The sequence below is a fragment of the Martes martes genome, assembly GCF_963455335.1.
Source record: "Martes martes genome assembly, chromosome: 12".
In the NCBI taxonomy this organism is placed as follows: Eukaryota; Metazoa; Chordata; class Mammalia; order Carnivora; family Mustelidae; genus Martes; species Martes martes.
Genome location: NC_137900.1, coordinates 89,658,697 through 89,677,008, shown reverse-complemented (window position 1 = coordinate 89,677,008; position 18,312 = coordinate 89,658,697). Strand labels below are relative to the sequence as shown.

At 59.0% G+C, this 18,312-nt stretch overlaps 2 protein-coding genes across 5 annotated transcripts in view; one reads left to right on the top strand and one right to left on the bottom strand.

Moving 5' to 3' along the window:
- PTPA (protein phosphatase 2 phosphatase activator) overlaps window positions 1–4,631 on the bottom strand; it is a 30,632-nt gene extending 26,001 nt beyond the window's left edge. The window contains exon 1 of one of the 3 annotated variants that reach the window (XM_080820450.1): window positions 4,440–4,631. Coding sequence is in view for 2 of the 3 variants with exons in the window: in XM_080820449.1 (XP_080676575.1) it covers window positions 3,682–3,736 (55 nt within the window). In the remaining variant the exon portion in view is untranslated. Of the gene's footprint in view, window positions 1–3,278; window positions 3,627–3,681; window positions 3,894–4,439 lie in introns of those variants that run through there. The other 2 variants (XM_080820449.1, XM_080820448.1) reach the window with 2 other exon arrangements.
- On the top strand, window positions 3,878–17,834 carry CRAT (carnitine O-acetyltransferase). Of its 2 annotated transcripts, XM_080820447.1 has the most exons (15): window positions 3,964–4,263; window positions 5,828–5,966; window positions 6,664–6,927; window positions 9,653–9,771; window positions 10,910–10,963; window positions 11,504–11,669; window positions 12,050–12,224; window positions 13,046–13,224; window positions 13,755–13,855; window positions 14,227–14,346; window positions 14,511–14,633; window positions 14,746–14,881; window positions 15,247–15,309; window positions 16,029–16,166; window positions 16,919–17,834. In XM_080820447.1, exons 2-15 carry the CDS (start codon window positions 5,940–5,942, stop codon window positions 17,132–17,134), a joined length of 1,881 nt encoding a protein of 626 aa, XP_080676573.1. In that variant the 5' UTR covers window positions 3,964–4,263; window positions 5,828–5,939; the 3' UTR covers window positions 17,135–17,834. The 2 variants fall into 2 exon arrangements, with proteins under 2 accessions (XP_080676572.1, XP_080676573.1); XM_080820446.1 differs by lacking the exon at window positions 5,828–5,966 and having other exon boundaries at window positions 3,878–4,263.
- The last annotated feature ends 478 nt before the right edge of the window (window positions 17,835–18,312 follow it).

Below are 18,312 nucleotides of genomic sequence, written 5' to 3'. Positions count from 1 at the left end.
CTTTTTTAAAAAATTCATTTCGGGGGCGCCTGGGTGGCTCAGTGGGTTAAGCCTCTGCCTTCAGCTCAGGTCATGATCTCAAGGTCCCGGGATCGAGCCCCGCATCTGGCTCTCTGCTCAGCGGGGGAACCTGCTTCCTCCTCTCTCTCTCTCTGCCTGCCTCTCTGCCTACTTGTGATCTCTCTCTGTCAAATAAATAAATTTTAAAAAAAAAAACTTAAAAAAGTTAAATAAAATAAAAAATTCATTTCGTACAAAAGTACACCTAAACCAGCATCAGGACATTTCTATGCTTTGCAGATCCCTCTTAGGGAATTTAGATTTTGCTACAGACGTATTTTTGTTTGATTCCAAAATATACCTGGTCCCAAGGGTCTTGGACAGGGGCTGTGCCTGAATCTACTGTTGAAGATCTGTTGTATTAGTTAACACCTTCCTTGAAAAGCCCAAACTCTTGGGGTGCGCCTGGGTGGCTCAGTGGTTTAAAGCCTCTGCCTTCGGCTTGGGTCGTGATCCCAGGGTCCTGGGATCAGCCCCACTTGGACTCTCTGCTCCACGGGGAGCCTGCTTCCTCCTCTCTCTCTGCCTGCCTCTCCACCTACTTGTGATCTCTGTCTGTCAAGTAAATAAATAATAAAATCTTTAAAAAAAAAAAAAAAAACCCAAACTCTCCAGAAGGAGTCATTCACGACATATGATAAATTTGTCCCCCAGCTGTCCTAAAACCTAGCTGACATTGCTTGAATGGAGAAAGGGGACAGGGGCCCAAGATGGTTCTGGAACATGTGACATTTGGGAGAATGGAGCACGCCTGGAGAGGCCCTGAGGAAAGGGAAAGCTCTAGGATACCTGGAGACCTGGGCTGATACCTGATATGTGTGCTGAGACCAAGGCAAACTCAGCCTAATTTAAAATTCAAACCACAAAGCCCAAAACACAAATCAGGAACTCTCTTCCTCCTCCCACCTGTTCTATACGCCCTGTTCCCAGAACCCAAATTGAGGCCCCTACTATTAGTAAATTACTACTTTAAGATGCTATTAAATAGGGGTGCCTGAGTGGCTCAGCCAGTGAAGCATCTGCCTTGGGCTCAGGTCATGATCTCAGGGCCCTGGGATCCAGCCCCACTTCCGGCTCCCTGCTCAGCTGAGGTCTGCTTTGCCCTCTCCCTCTGCCTCCTCCCTCTTGCTCATGCTCAAGCTCTGTCTCTCTCTCTTCCAAATAAATAAATAAAATCTTTTTTAAAAATGCTATTAAATTAAAAGCTTTATAAGTCAGGCTAGTAACCTAACATCATTGTTTTTATGGGAAAATGTGTTCCACATTCCAAATAATCAACTTGCAAATGATCACTAAGAACAGAGAGCACTTCTTTAAGTTCCCTGCCAGGGGACAGCCTTTCTGAATTTATTTCATAGGTGGGAAACCCTCCAAGTCAGGCCTGCTGCTGGGGGGAGGGGGGGATGTAATGGCTACTTTGTAAGAAACACTGCAACAACCACTGATGAAACATACACACGTGTTGTTACCAGAATACACAATCTCAAATCAAAGAAACAAGCCTTCAAACTGGGAGCTATGATAACTGAGTTCCTCCGGCCTCAGACTCTATCTCTGACAAAGGTGCCAGTGGATACCCTGTAAGCTCACAGTATAAGATGGAAATATCTAGAGTTTTAGAGATGTTCCCTTCCTTCCCTAACCCCCCCCCCACAAAAGCATAACGTAACATCATCCGTCATTTGAGAACCAACCTACATGTTCAACCTGTACCACCTTTTAAAATGACAACAGCAATCAACATTTCCTGACTATCCCTGTCCCCCAATGCCCCATGTTTTGCCCTCATCGTCTACGGAACACACCCTACAACTCTGCGGAGAAGGTATTTTAACAGCCCCATTTTCAGAGATAAGCAAGGCTCAGAGAATGGGATCTGCCAGGCAGAGCCAGGTCTGTACAACTCTAAAATCCAAGGTTTTCATCACTACACTGTCTGAGTGAAGTAGTTCTTTCTACTTGTTCCAAAATGTCCTGTTTCAAACTTCAAAGAAGGACCACCTCCCGGCACCTGGCTCTTTCCAGCCACAGATATCCTCCCTGAGCCTTCATCTTTTTCAGGGCATGGGCTCTCTCCCCAGTCACCCAACTCTGGAGACACATTCATCACTGAGAATTCTGGTTGGCTTCTATCTCTCACAGGCAATACCAGAACTTCTGAGGGCACAGGCACAGAAGTTTTGTACTAAATGAAGTAAATGTCTGGTTTCAGATGCCATAAGAGACCGTACCCAACTCTTTGTTCATCTATTTGATGGGGGAAGAGGGAAATGCTTTTTCTGATCTTCATACTGTCTCCTTCCTGAGACCTCCCAGATCCCCAAATGCAAGACAGTTAGAAGGAATATCCAATGCATTCAAAACATTAGCTGTGTTTGGCCAACCTGCTGGCCCTGTCAGAATTTTAAAATTATCTGCGGTCAGTCCTTCCTAGCTCGGGTGCGGGGAGGTGCGCGTCAGCAAACAGCCTTCCCCTCCTCCCGGAAATGGGTCTCTCTGTAAGATCTTTTCCCTAGAATTTCCATCCCAGTTATTTGAGATGAACTAAAGCCAGGCCACAGTGTAAATAAAAGTTACAGATCGTGATGCTGGGGAGAGACTCATCTTGCACAACCAGCTTTTTTATTTAATGGTTTACACAACCAAGGGCAGTTTCTCTCAATAAATGTTCAGCCACTGAAACAAACTGCACAGCCCCGCCTCCAGGAGGGAGAGAGGGGAGGTGAATGAGGGGTGGGCAGAGTGCGGAGGAGTCTGGAAAGCCGGTGGAGGCAGGCCCAGGCCCACAGAGCAGCACCCCTCACCCCCTGAGCAGGGGCTAATAAAGAAGGCAGCCACAGGAATCACTTTCGCCCCCATCCCTGGCAGCTTCCCCAGCAGCTCAAGAGCTGACTTCAGCACGCACAGCCCAGATGCGGAAAAAGCCGCCCCTTCTGGCCACGGCGCTGCCCACCGGGCCCTCGAGCAGCCCGGGCTCCCCAGGTTCAGGTGTTGCGCCCCACCCGCCACCCCTTCGCAGCCCCGGGCCCGCTCCCCAGATCCCCCCAACACGTCCTCCTCCCGGCCCAGCAGCTCCTACCACTGGAGTTCCTCCACCTCCCGACCCGCCCCCTCCCCCGTCGCCGAGCCCCCCCCCACACCACACCCCTTCCCCGCCCCCGCGCCGGGCACCGCCCCCGCGCCCCTACCCGACCCCTGCAGGGCCCGGCCCGTCCTACCTGACGGCGACTGCCGCTCGCCCTCAGCCATCTTCCTCCCGCCAGGAGCCGGCCCGGATGCCTGCAGTCCCCTCGCACCTTTCACCCCCGCACCCCCTCCCTTTCCCCGGCTCCACCAGGCGCTCAGAGCTTCCTGAAAAGAAAGGAGCACCAGCCGGCTATAACCGAAAACCGAGAATTAAAGTCACCCCCGTGAAGACGACCGCCATGCTGGTGCGGGGCACGCAGGGAGCATGCCCAGCAACGGCCGGCTCGCGGCTGCGGCGCTCACGGGGAGCCGGCCGCCATGTTGGTGCGGGGCAGCCGGGAGCATGCGCGCCAACGGCAAGCTCGCCTCCCTACCGGCCCGCGGGCGCCCCGCCGCGGGAGCGCGGCAGCCATGCTTGTGCGGGGCGCATCCCACCTGTCATCTTTGACCCTGTCCCGAGGCACATTAGAGGCCGTTCCCTTATTGACATGGTCGTGTTTTCCTGCCGCTCTGAGAGTAGCGCTCAAGGACACCAAGCGGACTGAGAAGGGTGCACGCTACTGTCTCCAACAACTTAGAGAGCATTTGGAGGTGGGAGACGGCGAGCTGGACAGGGGCCTCTTTCGCCCCTCTTCCTGGGTTTCACCGCCTCGCGGGGTCTCGCGACCACTAAGTGCGCCCTCGGCTCCGCCCCCGTGCAGCCCCGCCCCACGCTGTGGTCCCGCCCCGCGCTCGCGGCTAGCGGCCCCGGCCCGCAACCGGCTGGTGGCCCCGCCCCGAGAATCCTCCTCCCGGGGCCCCCAGCCCGCCGCCCGCCCGGCCCGGTGGGTGGGCGCCGGGCCGCCTCTACCGGCCGGTGGCGGTGACGCGGCGACCTTGGCCCGGAGGCACTAACGGGGACCCACCAACGGCGGCGGCGGAGGCAGCGGCGCGGACTTTGCTCAGTGCGGAGGACCGAGCGGACTGTGTGTCCGCGGGCGAGCCGCAGAGATGTTGGCTTTCGCGGCCAGGACCGTGGTGAGTGCGGGGAGGAACCCGGACGGGCGGGCTCTGGACGGGGCGGGCGGGCCGAGAGTCGGGCCAGACACGCAGCTGCGCCGGAATGGAGAAACAGGCCATGGAGGCGACGCGGCCCGTGGCCACTGTCCTGCCCGGCCAACAGCTGCTGGGGTGGGATCGGCAGGTGGACTAACCTTGCTCGGCAGAGGAGGAGACTGAGGCTCAAGGTCAGAGATCCGATCCAACCCACATCGTGTGGCTCTAAATTCCAACCACCCGGGAAAGATAGTGAGGACCCTGGCTTCAGGCAGCACCTCCACCCTTTGACCCAGAGCCAAGGAGCGGAGAGACCAGCCGTTTCTCCCGGGTTATTTCCTGACTCACACACCTGTTGCATGCTCAGCCCGAGCCCTTTATGCCCAGGCCTTGCCACTTCTCCAACCACATCCAGTTGGTCGGTCTCCTTGGGCTTATCAAATGGCCCTTGGAGAATTTTGTGTGGCTGGAGAAATTCACGTGGAGGCCTCAAACTGGGCTGCTCTGAAGGTCCTATGAACTGGCAAGAGGCAGCAGGTGGCAGCCCCATACCCTTTGTCTCCACCAATCCCCCCTCCCCCGCGCCCTGCTTGTCCATGTCTACCCCAGAATCCTCCCCACAGGGCAGCAAGAGGTGCTGCCGCTCTGATATGAGTTCCTTTCCTCTCTACGCCAAGCATATCTCTGCTTGTTTCTCCTTCTGACTATGCCAAGAAGGATGTTCAAACAGACACTACCTAGCCCGGAGGGCTCAGGGTACCCATCCGCTGTCCGAGAGACTCTTCCAGATCTCCCAGAACCCTAAGGCTCCACGTCACCCTTGCCAATGACACCTGAGTGGTGCGCCCGTCTCACAGACAGCTTCTAGGTCATCCTCCAGGACCCGCTGGGTGGCCCGATCAGTTTACTGCTTGGGAAACTGAGGCAAGGAGAGACTTGGCCAGAATTCCCCAGATCTGGAAACTCGAATCAAGCAGAATCCCAAAACCAGCCTCGTCTTTCAGTTTATTTTCTTGTGGCCGAAGTCCTTCACTCTTGGCCCCCAGCTGAATGAGCCACAGCTCAAGAGAAACAGGCATTGGTGGAAGGGAGGCCCAGAAGGGCTCCAAGAGTCCTGGAGGAAGACGGGATGAGCTCTTAGCAGCCACTGTCCACGCAATGGCCCTTTCTCAGCATCTGCCCTCTTGCACCAACCCCAATTTACAGGACTGATTTCAGAGTTGTGGTATAACCTCAGTAGCCAGGCAGCTTCTGCCTCCAGCCAAGTTTTCTATCATTAAACAGACCTGTGCAGATTCCAGCAGGTGGATTTTTTAATTCCTCCTGGCACCAGGCCCACCCCGAGAAGAGAGAACACATTCCGAGTTTCCTCCTACTCGGATGCCTACTGCCGGCCCCTGCGCCTGCTCCCTAATTCTCCACTTCTGGCCGCTAGGGAAGGTGCCTGCCACAGCCACCACCCAAGATGCCACCCTAGCCACCGAAGCCTTTGGCACTGCCCCCTCTGCCTCCCCCCTGAATCTTGGCTCTTGTCTTCTCTTTCCAGCCCGGGCAAGTGGCTGTCTCTTGCTAGGTTCTGCTCGCCCACTGGGTAGCACAGTTAGGCTTAGAGGCCCAGCCCAAGTCAGACAGACAGGGCTCAGAACCTCAGTCCTGCCATGGAGGATGGGCAGCAGAAAGAGAAGGTATGGAACGATCCTCTGCCACTTGCCTACCCACTGCTGTCCACAGCCTCGGATCTCCTCTCTCTCATTCTGTCTACCACCAGAGTCTCCCAAACTTTCTGTCTCTGCCACCTCTCACCCACCTATCAGGCCATTCAGCTCTTGCTTGCCCCAGCGCTGCTCCTATGCTGCCTCTGTCCCCAACCCCCAGACAAATAAAAACCAAGGCCTGGCCCTCACCCAAAGGTGCTGTCATCTGCCGGCTCTTTCTGACTTTCTCTTTTTGCCTCTTATTTCCCAGCGTGGCAAGGGTGGGAGAAAAGGAGGTGGGGGCCCCTGGGCGGGAGCAGTCGCCCCACAGCTTGCTGGCCGGCCGTCGTGCCAGGGTGAAGAAGGCGGGGCCTGGTTGCATCCAGACAGGTGAGAGGTCACGCTCAGCTCCGCCACCCCCAACAAGTGCCCTTCATCCTGACTTGGTTCCTAGGAGCTTTACTGGGATCAATGGCCACACCTCCCGCCCCTCTCCCTGCCTGCATCTCCAGGCCCCGAGAGGTGGAGACACCTACAGTTTGAGGGCTGGGTAGCCAAGCAGGCACCACCCAAGAGGCTGGCTCTGACCCTGGGGATCGGCACATAAGTGCCCAGGACCCTAGCTTTAGGACTGCCAGGGCCTCCCAGAGCCGGTGAGAGGATGAGCAAGATGTTCTGCTGCCTGCAGGTGAAGCCCCTGGGCTTCCTCAAGCCCTCGTCATTGGTGAAGGTATCCGGCCGCTTCAAGGCCCACCAGGATTCGCTGCCCCGGCTGCCCGTGCCCGCGCTCCACCAGTCCCTGGACCGTTACCTCAAGGCACTGCAGCCCATCGTGAGCGAGGAGGAGTGGGCCCAAACCAAGCAGCTGGTCGAAGAGTTTCAGGCGGCGGGGGGTGTCGGGGAGCGCCTGCAGAAGGGGCTGGAGCGCCGGGCCAGGAAGACAGAGAACTGGGTGAGTTCTGAGAACGGGCCCTCTCCGAGGCTCAGGTCGGGAGAGGATCCCTTGCTGTGGCCTGCTGGTGGCCTCCCGCAGAATTTCTGGCATATTCTTCCGTGCCACGGGCTTTCTTGAGTGCTTCCTCTGTGCCTCGCACTAGGCCAGGCCCTGAGTGAGCGAGGGCACGGGCCGTGGTCCCTTGGGGCTCACATTCAAAGAGGGTGGGATGCGAGGTGATGAAACAGCACACAGGTGAGTGGAAGAGTTTCTTTCCGGTGGTGAAATTGGCCAAGAGAGGAAAGGGAGGGGGGAGTAGGGCAGCGTCTTTGTTCTGCGTGGGCAGAGAGGCTGTGGTGTTGGATCCAAGACAGAGACAACCAGGGCGAAGGTGGCAAGAGCCTAGCAAGAGCCCAGCGTGTTCAGCAACAGAGGTTGGAATGTAGCGCGATGGCCTGGAGCTGGGGTTGGCGGGGTGAGCATCAGAGGAAGGAAGCCGGACTTGAGCTCGGTGGGAGGGGGCCGCAGGATGGCTCTAAGCAGGGCTTGGTGCTGCTCAATGACAGACCAGACCACCCCCCACCCCGGTTCCTTGTCCCCATCTGTCACACAGGTGTGCGTAGCTCGTGAAAACAGGTCCACACGGATGCTCCATGCACTTTTTCTATGCATCTGCCACCTCTTGACATGGTGGGGGAGGACCACCCTGTCTGCTGGGAAGGAAGGGGGCGTGGGGGTGGGAGCCATGGGATGAGACGGGCGCTGGCACCCCAAGGGGGACGCCGGCAGGGAGAGGGCGGGTGAGTCAGTCCTGTGTGCCCAGTGTATGTTCTGGAAGCGCCACCAGTGGCCCTTGCTGATTCGGGCTGTGCGGGCAGCTGCCCTGACCTGAAGCAACCGTGTAGGGGGAGGGAAGAGGGAGACCGGCCGGGACAGGAAAGGCCAAGGGGGGCAGCAGGTTTGGGGGAGAGAAACAGAGCTGGGTTTTGGCCAGATCAGGTGGGAGATGCTCTGAGTGCAGCAGGTGGAGGGGTGCGGTCTGCACACAGCAGGTGGGAGTCATCAGCTGGCGGGTGGCACGTCCTGAGCATTGGCAGGCGCTCAGGGAGTCTGTGGTCTGGCAGTTTCCCAACATTTTTAGCCCGTTACTCCTTCCCATAGAAGCTTCTAGCTGAAGGGGTAAGGGTATCCCCTTCTGCACTCACAGGGCCCTCGTGCCCAGCAGATTCTCAGCGGAGGAATGCCCACATCTGTAGGATCGCCCCTTATTTCCCAGCTCTGGTCAGAAGCCCTGAGATCCCTGGTGGAGTGGGGGCCTCTGGCTGGAGGGCGACCCAGCTGTCCCCAAGGGGAGGGAATTCCTGTCTGCCCCTCCCTGATCTATAGATGAGGAGGCTGAGGCCCAGAGAGGTAGATGGGAAGCCCAGAGCCACACAGCCGCTCTCAGGGAGGCCCTGAGCTCCGCAGGGGGGTCTGGCTGACCAGGAGCACTGTCCTCAGGCCACAAGTCAGTAGACCGGTCAGTAGACCGCCGTTGCTCACTGGCACGTGGGCGTGTGGTCTTCCCTCACCCCCTAGCTGATGGCTACAGACCAGCAGTTCCCCAAGCAGAACCCGTGTGATGAAGAGGCAGGTCCCACTGCTGTTTGAGAGGGGAGAGGAAACACAGTGGAGGTGGGAGGGCCCCTGGGGTGGTGAGACCGGCCAGAGAGGGGTTTCAGGTATCTGCTTGCAGGGGCGGAGTGAGGGTGTACAACAGTCAGCACGTAAGGCTCAAGGATGATAGTCAGTGGCAGTCTGCACAGCCTGGGGACAGGAGCCTTCAACACCTTGTCTGTGGCGGGTCCCCAGAGAGACTGCTCACCCGATGGAAACCACGCCCCTTGAGCAGAGGACAGACCATCAGGTGGAGACACAGGATATGGCTCCCACGTCTGGGCACTAAGGCAGTGTGATTCACCCTCGCAGGGAGCTTTCCGCAGATGGCCCTGACCTTGAGACCCAAGAGAGTGTCTGCACCCTAGTCTGACACCAACAGAACCCAGGCCAGGGAGGACCAGGTCCCAAGGGCTACATGCACTGAGCCCTTCTGCTCCTGACTTCCTGTATAGTGTCTACCCGGGATGGTCAAAAACACACTCTTCAGACTTTATAGAGGTTTTTCTTTTTTCCCTTTTTTGTCCATATATATATATTTTTTTTTCTTTCTTTCTGAAAGTAGTAAAATCATTGACCAAAAGTGTGTAAGAGGGATGCCCGGGTGGCTCAGTCGGTGAAGTGTCTGCCTTTGGCTCAGGTCATGATCCTCAGGGTCCTGGAATCGAGCCCTGCGTCAGGCTCCCTGCTCAGCGGGGAGCCTGCTTCTCCCTCTCGCTCTGCCTGCTGCTCCCCCTGCTTGTGCTCTTTCTGTCAAATAAATAAAATTTTTTAAAAAGGGTGTGTAAGAGAAAGGAAAGTGATTCCCACTTCTGCCTCTTCCCCTCACCCCACCTCCACCCGCAAGTTTCCTGCCCCGGCTTTCTCTCTGGAATCTTGGGCTCGGCAGTATTGTCTGATTTCTCTTGCTAAACCGGATTGCCTCCGGCGAAGGGGAAATGATGGGGTGCTGCTGGTGGGCTGAAGGGGGCGGGGAGCGGGCTCTGGATCTGAGCATTCACTGTGAGGATCTGCGCTCTACAGAGGGGGTAGGAGGGACCCGGCCAGGTCCTCGCCCACGCCTCACAGGCTCTGGTCCTTTTCCCAGCTGTCCGAATGGTGGCTCAAAACAGCCTACCTCCAGTACCGCCAGCCCCTGGTCATCTACTCCAGCCCCGGTGTGGCCCTTCCCAAACAGGACTTTGTGGACCTGCAGGGACAGCTCCGGTGAGTGGCTACGGCTGGGACAGGGCTCCGGGCATGTCCAGGGCCCTGATGTCCAACCCCCCCGAGAGTGCAGGGCCCCAATCCTAGTCATTGTCTTCCGTCCGCACACGTAGCCTTATGAAGTGCGGAGTATCGTCCCTATTTTACAGATGAAAGGACTTGCCTAAGAGCACCTTTCAGGATTGGCTGATCCGGGCCAGAGAGCAGGGTCTTCCTGGTTCTGAAGCTTCATAACAGGTCACTGCACTGTGGACCATGTCCCCTCCCTCCCTCTAAACCTGAGGCTGTCCCTCACCCTGGTTCTGACACCTCACCCCCCCCTCCTCTCTCTGTCCAGCTGGCCACAGGGGTGACCTTTATACACAGTTCCCTTTTCCACATTCAGCCGTGTCACTTGCCCTGGCCCCTGTTCCCAGACTACCAGGGATAAAAATACCAGTGACAGGGATCTCCTGCCCAAGGACCAGCCACTCGGGGCTACCACTGGCTTCTCTTAAAGGACCAGGGCACCCCAAGAGTTCTGACTCAGACTCCAGTCCGCGGTCCCCATGTTGGCAGCCAGGGGCAGCCCAGGGGTCAGGCGTGATTGGCGTGGCCCAGACCATCCAAGGAGGAAGGTCAGGTTGAGAGAGGTGGCCTGGGAGACGCAGAGGCCCTCAAACAGGAAGTTACCTATCAGAGAGGATACCCTGAGCCACTGCCCTCCCATTCATACTCCCTGTCCCCCAAGGTCCTAGGTCCCTCTCTAATTGATGCTTCAGGGAAGGGTGACCTTCCAGGCTCCAGGCTGTGGTTCAGGCCCTTTGTGGGTAGAATCCACCAACACTGACCAGTAAACAAGCAATAATTCATTCATTACACCTACATCCTGCCAGGGCTTGGCCAAAGCATCTCCCTGGGCCCTCTAGGAGCCCTCCTTCTAGAGGTAAGAGAAAGTTGGCTCAGAAAGGCAAGCCCAGACTCAAGCACAGGTCTTGCACTTGAACTCCTTCAGGCTTACTGCAAGCGGGGGAATCAGGAGTGAAGCAATCTGTCTCCTCCCTTGACTAGGCCCCTCCCTGCACCCCACGGGCGTCCCTGATCAGGGACCTCCCACAAGGAGTCCACACAGCTTCTGATCTCTCATTGGTCCCCCCAGGTTCGCTGCCAAATTCATCGAGGGCGTGTTGGATTTCAAGGCCATGGTTGACAAGTGAGCAGCCCACCCCTGCCCCGCCCTCCTTATTGCCACAGCCACTCCAGCCTGGGCCCGGGCAAGTCCAATGACCAGACCCGTGCTGGGCTGGCCCAGAACTCCTGGCTTTCACTTCCCGTTGGCCCAGACTCTGTAGGGGTTGGGGAGACAAAAGTGTGGGGATTGGGATACTAGGTCCTCTGCTCTAGCTGCTGAGACCACCGCCTGGTGACACGGTCCCGACAGACCCCTGGAATTGGTGTCCCAGCCAGCCAGAGAGGACCCCAGAGGCAGACTCCCCGTTTTATCTGTTCTGTGGGAAACCAGAGCCTAGAGAGGGAAGGGGGTTTACAGGGCGACCCAGCAGGGCCCACCCCTCCTGACAGCAGGCCAGCCCCTGACACACCCCTGGCTCCTACCGAGTGGGGATCAGGACGCCACTTGGGTGAGATCCCTTCTCAGCCGTGCCTAGCAGCAGCTCCCCGTCAGTGTCGTCCTCATCTCCGCTTACTTGCTTGGTGGCCCCCTTACTGTCCCTCTGCCCCCACCCCCCTGCAGCGAGACCCTGCCCGTGGAGTACCTGGGGGGTAAGCCGCTGTGCATGAACCAGTACTATCAGATCCTGTCCTCCTGCCGCGTGCCGGGCCCCAAGCAGGACACGGTCATCAGCTTCAGCAAGACCAAGAAGCCGCCCATGCACATCACCGTCGTCCACAACTACCAAGTGGGTGGGCTCCCAGCCTGCTGCAGGGAGGAGGGGGGCAGGGCCGAAAATCAGCTTTTCCGCCGCCCATGCCCACAGGCCCCCAGGAACCTGGGGGTCTCCACCGCCTCCCTACCCCCACAAGCCCAGCCTGAGGGCAGCCAGGAGGGGGCCGTGGTCCTGCCCAGCCTGAGGGAGAGCCAGGCAAGGTCCTCCTCCCCTCTCATACCCGTGACCTGACTTCACCCCTCGGTGGGCCTGGGCCGCCACTAGCTGTGACTTCTGGGCTGCCAAGGCCAGGAGGAGGCCAAGGGTGAGAGGTGACTGTGGCCAGTCTGAAACCTACCCCCGACCCCCACCCCACCCACCTCCCTTCTCTCCACTTGCCTGTGCTTGGATAGTTTTTTGAGCTGGACGTGTACCACAGCGATGGGACACCCCTGACGTCAGATCAGATCTTCATGCAGCTGGAGAAGATCTGGAACTCGTCCCTGCAAACCAACAAAGAGCCCGTGGGCATCCTTACCTCCAACCACCGCAACTCCTGGGCCAAAGCATACAGCACCCTCATCAAAGGTGCCCCCGGGGGGGGTGGAAGAAGGAGGAGAGGCCCCCCCCCACCATTCTCACTGAATGCGCTCAAGTCAGAGCGGCTGTTGTTGGCCTGTTTCACAGACCAGGAGGCTTGGATGGGTTTAGTTTCCCTCTATTAAGTTGCAAAGTTATAGTAACAGTCCAGGTCCTCTGGCTGCAGACCCCACCTCTGCCTCCATGTTCTTTCCAATCCTGTGTGGGTCAAGGGCATCACCCCCAGAGCCAGACCCCTGTGCTGGCCCCCTGAGACACACTAGCCCTCCACATGATCTGGGGCTTCTGTGCCCTCATTTCTTTCTTTTTTTTTTTTTTTCTTTTTGGAGATTTTATTTAGTTTTGCACAAGAGTGGGGGGAGGGGCAGAGGGGGAAGGACAGGGACAAGCAGACTCCCCGCTGAGCCCCCGGGCTCCGCCGTGTCAGACCTCACGACCCTGAGATCCTGGCATGAGCCAAAATCAAGAGTCAGGGGCTTAACTGACTAAGCCACCCGGGCGCCTCTCCTTTTTTTTTTTTTTAAGTTTATTTTTCTTTTGTTGGTAATCTCTACACCCAACGTGGGGCTCAAACTCACAACCCTGAGATCAGGAATCGAGCCAGCCCGGTACCCCTCTGTTTCCTCGTTTCTAACATGGGTCCGGTATCGGGCCTTGCCTCACGGGGTGCCAGGGGGCTGCGGGGCCCTGTCGAGTGTGAAGCTCTGACGCCCACACGTGGCACTAGGCAAATGCTCTAGAAGCCTCCAAGGCCTCCCCGGGGCCTAACGTTCGGCCCCATCCCGCCTCCCTCCTGCCTGCCTCCACAGACAAGGTGAACCGGGAATCCGTTCGCTCCATCCAGAAGAGCATTTTCACGTTGTGCCTGGACGCCCCCATGCCTCGGGTCTCCGACGACGTGTACCGCAGCCACGTGGCTGGCCAGATGCTGCACGGGGGCGGAGGCAAGCTCAACAGCGGCAACCGCTGGTTCGACAAGACACTGCAGGTGAGGGCCCGGCGGGGCTGGGACTCCCTGCCCTGCACGCACACCCAGGCTTGGCCCACTGCAGCCCCAGGACTTCCGGCCCCTCGCCTGGGCGTTCCTGGCCTCCCAGCTCGTAAAGCAGGTGGGAAGCCAGCAGGGGATTGTGGCTGTAATTACTGGAAGGTCAGCCTGTCATTACTGGGCCTGGCCCAGAAACTGCTGTCACCCCTTCAGCACATCAGAGGGAGCCTGGGCTGTGGGGCCTGGCAGAGCGGCGTGGTCTTGGCCGTGACTTTCCTTCTCTGCACCTTTAAGACGACTCCCGGGGAGGGCACTGCGGGGACTCAGTGAGGTGTATGCGTATGGGACATGCTTGTTTGCTGTGGCCTGGAATGGGCCTGAGGCCCCTGCTGAGTGTCAGCTGTTACTAATGACAGTAATAAGTCAGCCTAACCCCTGAGATGGCTTCAGAGAGGCGCTTCCCACGGCCCCAGCCAGCACAGAGTGGCCCCAGGGCCCCGGGCTTGACAGGTCCCCGCTCCCCTCCATAGTTCATTGTGGCCGAAGACGGCTCCTGTGGGCTTGTTTATGAGCACGCGGCGGCAGAGGGGCCCCCCATCATCGCCCTTGTGGACCACGTCATTGAGTTCACGTGAGCATGCTTGTCCCACCACCCTCCACCCAGTTCCCCAGCTTCCGGTGACAGGTGACACACATGGGGGAATGTCATTCTCTCCCTTGTGCCTGGGAATCTGTTTCTTCAAAGGAAGCCAGAGGAGGGCAGGCCTCGGCTTGGAGCCTGTCACACCTGGGTTTGCGCTCTGGCTCTGCCACTTCCCAGCTACAGGACCTCGGACAAGTCCCTTGCCCTCTGCAGGCCCCTGGAAACTGGAGTGAAGGCAGTTTTCTAAGGAGCAAACCCAGGGTCCCCCTAGGCTGGCTCCCTCCAGCCTTGGGGACCCATGCCCCCTACCCCAGGCCCAGGTACGGACCTAGGCTCCCGAGCCCCCATGTCCCATGCAGGAAGAAACCCGAGCTCGTGCGGTCCCCCATGGTGCCCCTGCCCATGCCCAAGAAGCTGCGGTTCAACATCACCCCTGAGATCAAGAGTGACATTGAGAAGGCCAAGCAGAACCTCAGCATGTAAGCACCAGGCATGGGGGGCTTACGTCAGGTTAAAGGCCCCGGGACCCCGGGGCCTGCCAGGCTCCTGTTCGCGGCTGTCATCCTATAGGGCTGTGACAGACTGCTCTTGGGCCCTCCCTGCCCTTCACCCACCTCCCTCCCACTGCGCCCCCCGACCCCAGCATGATCCAGGACCTGGACGTCGTGGTCATGGTGTTCCACCACTTTGGGAAAGACTTCCCCAAGTCAGAGAAGCTGAGCCCGGATGCCTTTGTCCAGATGGCACTACAGCTAGCCTACTACAGGTGCGCCCCGCCCGCACTCTGCCGGGGAGGAGGCTCGAGGCCTGGCTGGTGGGGGGTGGGTGGAGGCGGGGCAGCCTGCCCGCAGGGGTGCTCAGCCCCCTCTCCCACCCAGGATCTACAAACAAGCGTGCGCCACATACGAGAGCGCCTCCCTGCGGATGTTTCATCTGGGGCGCACAGACACCATCCGCTCCGCCTCCGTGGACTCGCTGGCCTTCGTCAAAGCCATGGATGACCCCAGCGTGTCGGTGAGAGGTCTGGGGTAAGGGTGGGCAAGCTGGCCTCCTCTCTTGTAAGTTCTGTCATTCCACGTCGATCGAGCGCCTGCTGCCTTCCAACCCTCTGGCGGGCCCTGGAAATGTACCAGGGGTTGGATTCATGAATTTGGCACTGAGCTTCCCTGCGGTCAGACACCAAAAGGAACTGCTCTGCAGCCAGCATCTGCCCTGGGGCTCAGGCCTCGGGGGAGGACGTAGGAGAGAGGCAGTAGTTCCAGTTCCTGCTCTCAGGGGGCGCGGACACCAGTGCTGGCTGGGAAGTGGACTGCTGGGGTGTGGGCGGCCAGTGACCGGCAATGGGGAAGGAACTTGTACTTTAACTCCCTCACCCCTAGGAGCACCAGAAGGTGGAGCTGCTGCAGAAGGCCGTGCAGGCACACCGAGCCTATACCGACCAGGTGACCGCATGACCTCGTTTCCCGGATCTCCAGGGCTGCTCACCCTTACCGTGAACCCCTCCTCCCCAAACCTTGAGACCCTTGGGGCACCTGGAGCCAGGCTGAATATCCCCCTTTTAAAGTTGGAGAAACTGAGGCTGAGCCCAGTGACTTTGTTGGTCCCGGGTTAACCTCCGGATCTTGGTGTCATGCTCTCTCCTCGATGGCCCCAGAGCCCAGGACGCTGAGGGTTTGCAAGGTCTGGCCAACAGCACCTGTCCTGCCCTCTGACAGCTTGAGTGGCAGTCAAGGGGGTGGAGACCTGGGTTTCCATCCGCCTCTGAGCACCTTGTGTGCCAGGCTCTGCCCACGTGCCACGCAGAGGTCCATTTCGGTCTCAGTGACACCCTGTAAAAGGAATTCAGCAACCACCCCCATTTTATAGATGAACACACTGAGCCTTCAGGATGTAGGGGAACTGCCAAGGTCCCACAGCCAGGATGGGGCCAGGACACTCAGCTATAGGCCTGTGTTCTTAAATCCTGCCCTACCCCTCCCTGGGCAGGTCCCTGGGTCTCAGTTTCCCCATCTGTAAAGTGAGGGCTGACCTGCCTGGACCCTCTGTTCTCATGAGTCCAAGGGACCACTGCATGGAAGAGGCGCTGCTGCCGTAGGCTTTTAAGGTCATGGGCACCCCCTGGGCCTGCAGCCGCTGTGCCTGACAGCTCCCCCTCTCACAGGCCATCCGGGGGGAGGCCTTCGACCGGCACCTGCTGGGCCTGAAGCTACAGGCCATTGAGGACCTGGTGAGCATGCCCGACATCTTCATGGACACCTCCTATGCCATCGCCATGCACTTCAACCTCTCCACCAGCCAGGTGGGCCACTGCCCCAGAGCCATCTGGATGTTCCTGCCCTCCGGGCCCCTGCCACTGCCCTAGGTGCCCTGGGATGGGACGGGACAGACCCTCGCTGGAGCTGGACAAAGGCTATCCTGAATAGAGCCAAGGTCCAGAGCATGGTCAGACCTTGGTAGTGGCGTGACCCATAGAGGGCACCCCATGTCCACTGCCAAAGTAACTGAGTTCCAGTGGAAGAGCTGGCGTCGGGGGGCTGTGCTGCAGCCCAGGGAGGCTGAGAAGGAGTCCGAGTCCCCCCCCCAGCATGGGAGAATCGACTTCATCCATTCACTGTTCAGACACAAAGGAACGTCTGAGTCCTGCCATCCAGTGCCGGGCACTGGGACACAACAGGGACACATCCCCATCCCTGTCCCTGGGGGCTCACACAGTAGGCTGGAAGCACAGGGACGGGGGCATTGGTGCCCCTCCCACTCTCCCACCTCCACCCCCCCACCCTCCTCCCGCCAGGGAGTGCTGGGGTTCAGGGGAGGCTCAAGGAAGGAGCCCTTAAAGCTCCCTCGGGAATGGCAAGGAAGGCTCCATAGAGACCCGACTCCAGAACTGCACCCCAAGGAGGAGGAGTAAGGGATCCGCTGGAGAAGAGGAGGGGGCATCTCGGGCAGAGCACAGTGCGAGCGGAGATGCAGAAAGGCTGGCTGGTGCCCCCCGCGGGGCTGGAGGGGAGCCCTTGGGGTGGGACAAAAGCCTCAGTCCCGTGCTGTCTCCAGGTCCCTGCCAAGACGGACTGCGTCATGTTCTTCGGGCCCGTGGTCCCCGATGGCTACGGCATCTGCTACAACCCCATGGAGGCGCACATCAACTTCTCCGTGTCGGCCTACAACAGCTGCGCGGAGACCAACGCCGCCCGCCTGGCGCACTACCTGGAGAAGGCGCTCCTGGACATGCGCGCTCTGCTGCAGAACCACCCCCGAGCCAAGCTCTGAGCCCCCGGTGCTCAGGCCTGCCGGCGTCACAGCCCAGCCGACCCCGGCAGTGGGCCGCCCACCGGGGTTCCGCTCCCTTGCTCCCCCCTCACCCCAGACCCTGTGCATCTGATCACGCAGGGATCTGATCACGCAGGGCCTGCGGGCGTGAGCCAGTACCTTCCGTGGCTCATCCCCAGCCTGCATGGGGCCCGGGGCCTGGGCTGAGCTCCAAGGCTGAGTAGGACTGAGTAGGGCTGAGTAGACCCAGGCGCCCGGCGCATCACCCGTGAGCCCACCTACAGGGAAAGGAACCAGAAGAGCCCGTCCCTCGCCAGGGGAACAGACTGGCAAGTTCCTTTCTTGCTCGCTCAGCTCTAGCCAGCCCCCTGCCCTCTACGCTGCTGGGCCGGTGTCTGTACCCCGATCCCCAGGCTCCTGAGGATCTAGAGACAGGACTCTCTAGAGCCAGGGGTCTCCAGGCCTCCCTGAGGCTGAGGCCAGAGTGCAGGGTGTGCCGGTAAGGGAAACCCAAGGCCTTGACTCGGCCCGCCCTGCCTGGCAGTGCTGTCTTCCCGGGGGTGCTGCTGTGCTCTTTTGGGTGATGTGGCTCGTGAGCCCCGACTCGCTCGCTTGCACTCAGCTTGATTCCTGAACCACGTTGATGGTTGTGTAACAGTAACATGCAAGGTGATTAATAAAGGAGAAATTTGTCGGTGGAGACGTGTAGATCCTCTGGCTTTCCTCCATTTTGCAGATGCGGAAACAAGCTCAGAGAGGTTAAGGTCACCCGGCCACTAAATGGCAGAGATTTCCAGAGGAGCCCTGGTAGCCAAGCACCCAGCCCCAACACCACACCCACCCAGACAACCCGGGGCAGCGGGTGGAGGAGAAAGGAGCCAGGGTGGAAACCGGCCCAGACTCAGCCCCATGAGCTGGTGCTGGAGGAGGACAGAGGGCCCCAGCCTGGGACGCACAGGAAGGTGCTGGCTGGCCCAAGGAACAGACAGGTGGAACTGACCTGTCCTAGGCACTGGGGACTGTCCGGCCTGAGCCTGCTCACAGTCACACAGACGGGTTCCTCATTCTCTGATGAGGCCAGGAGAGGGTATGCCCCTTGCCCACAGTCCCAGGGAGCAAGAGATGGGGCCCAGAGAATGGGGCCAGACCACCTAGGGCCCCATACAGGGGGATTCTCC

Coding starts and splice junctions, on each gene's coding strand:
- CRAT (XM_080820446.1), top strand. CDS start 4,237: ATGTTGGCTTTCGCGGCCAGGACCGTG. Junction 12,225..13,045: donor ATACAGCACCCTCATCAAAG/GTGCCCCCGGGG, acceptor CTGCCTCCACAG/ACAAGGTGAACCGGGAATCC. Junction 16,167..16,918: donor TCAACCTCTCCACCAGCCAG/GTGGGCCACTGC, acceptor TGCTGTCTCCAG/GTCCCTGCCAAGACGGACTG.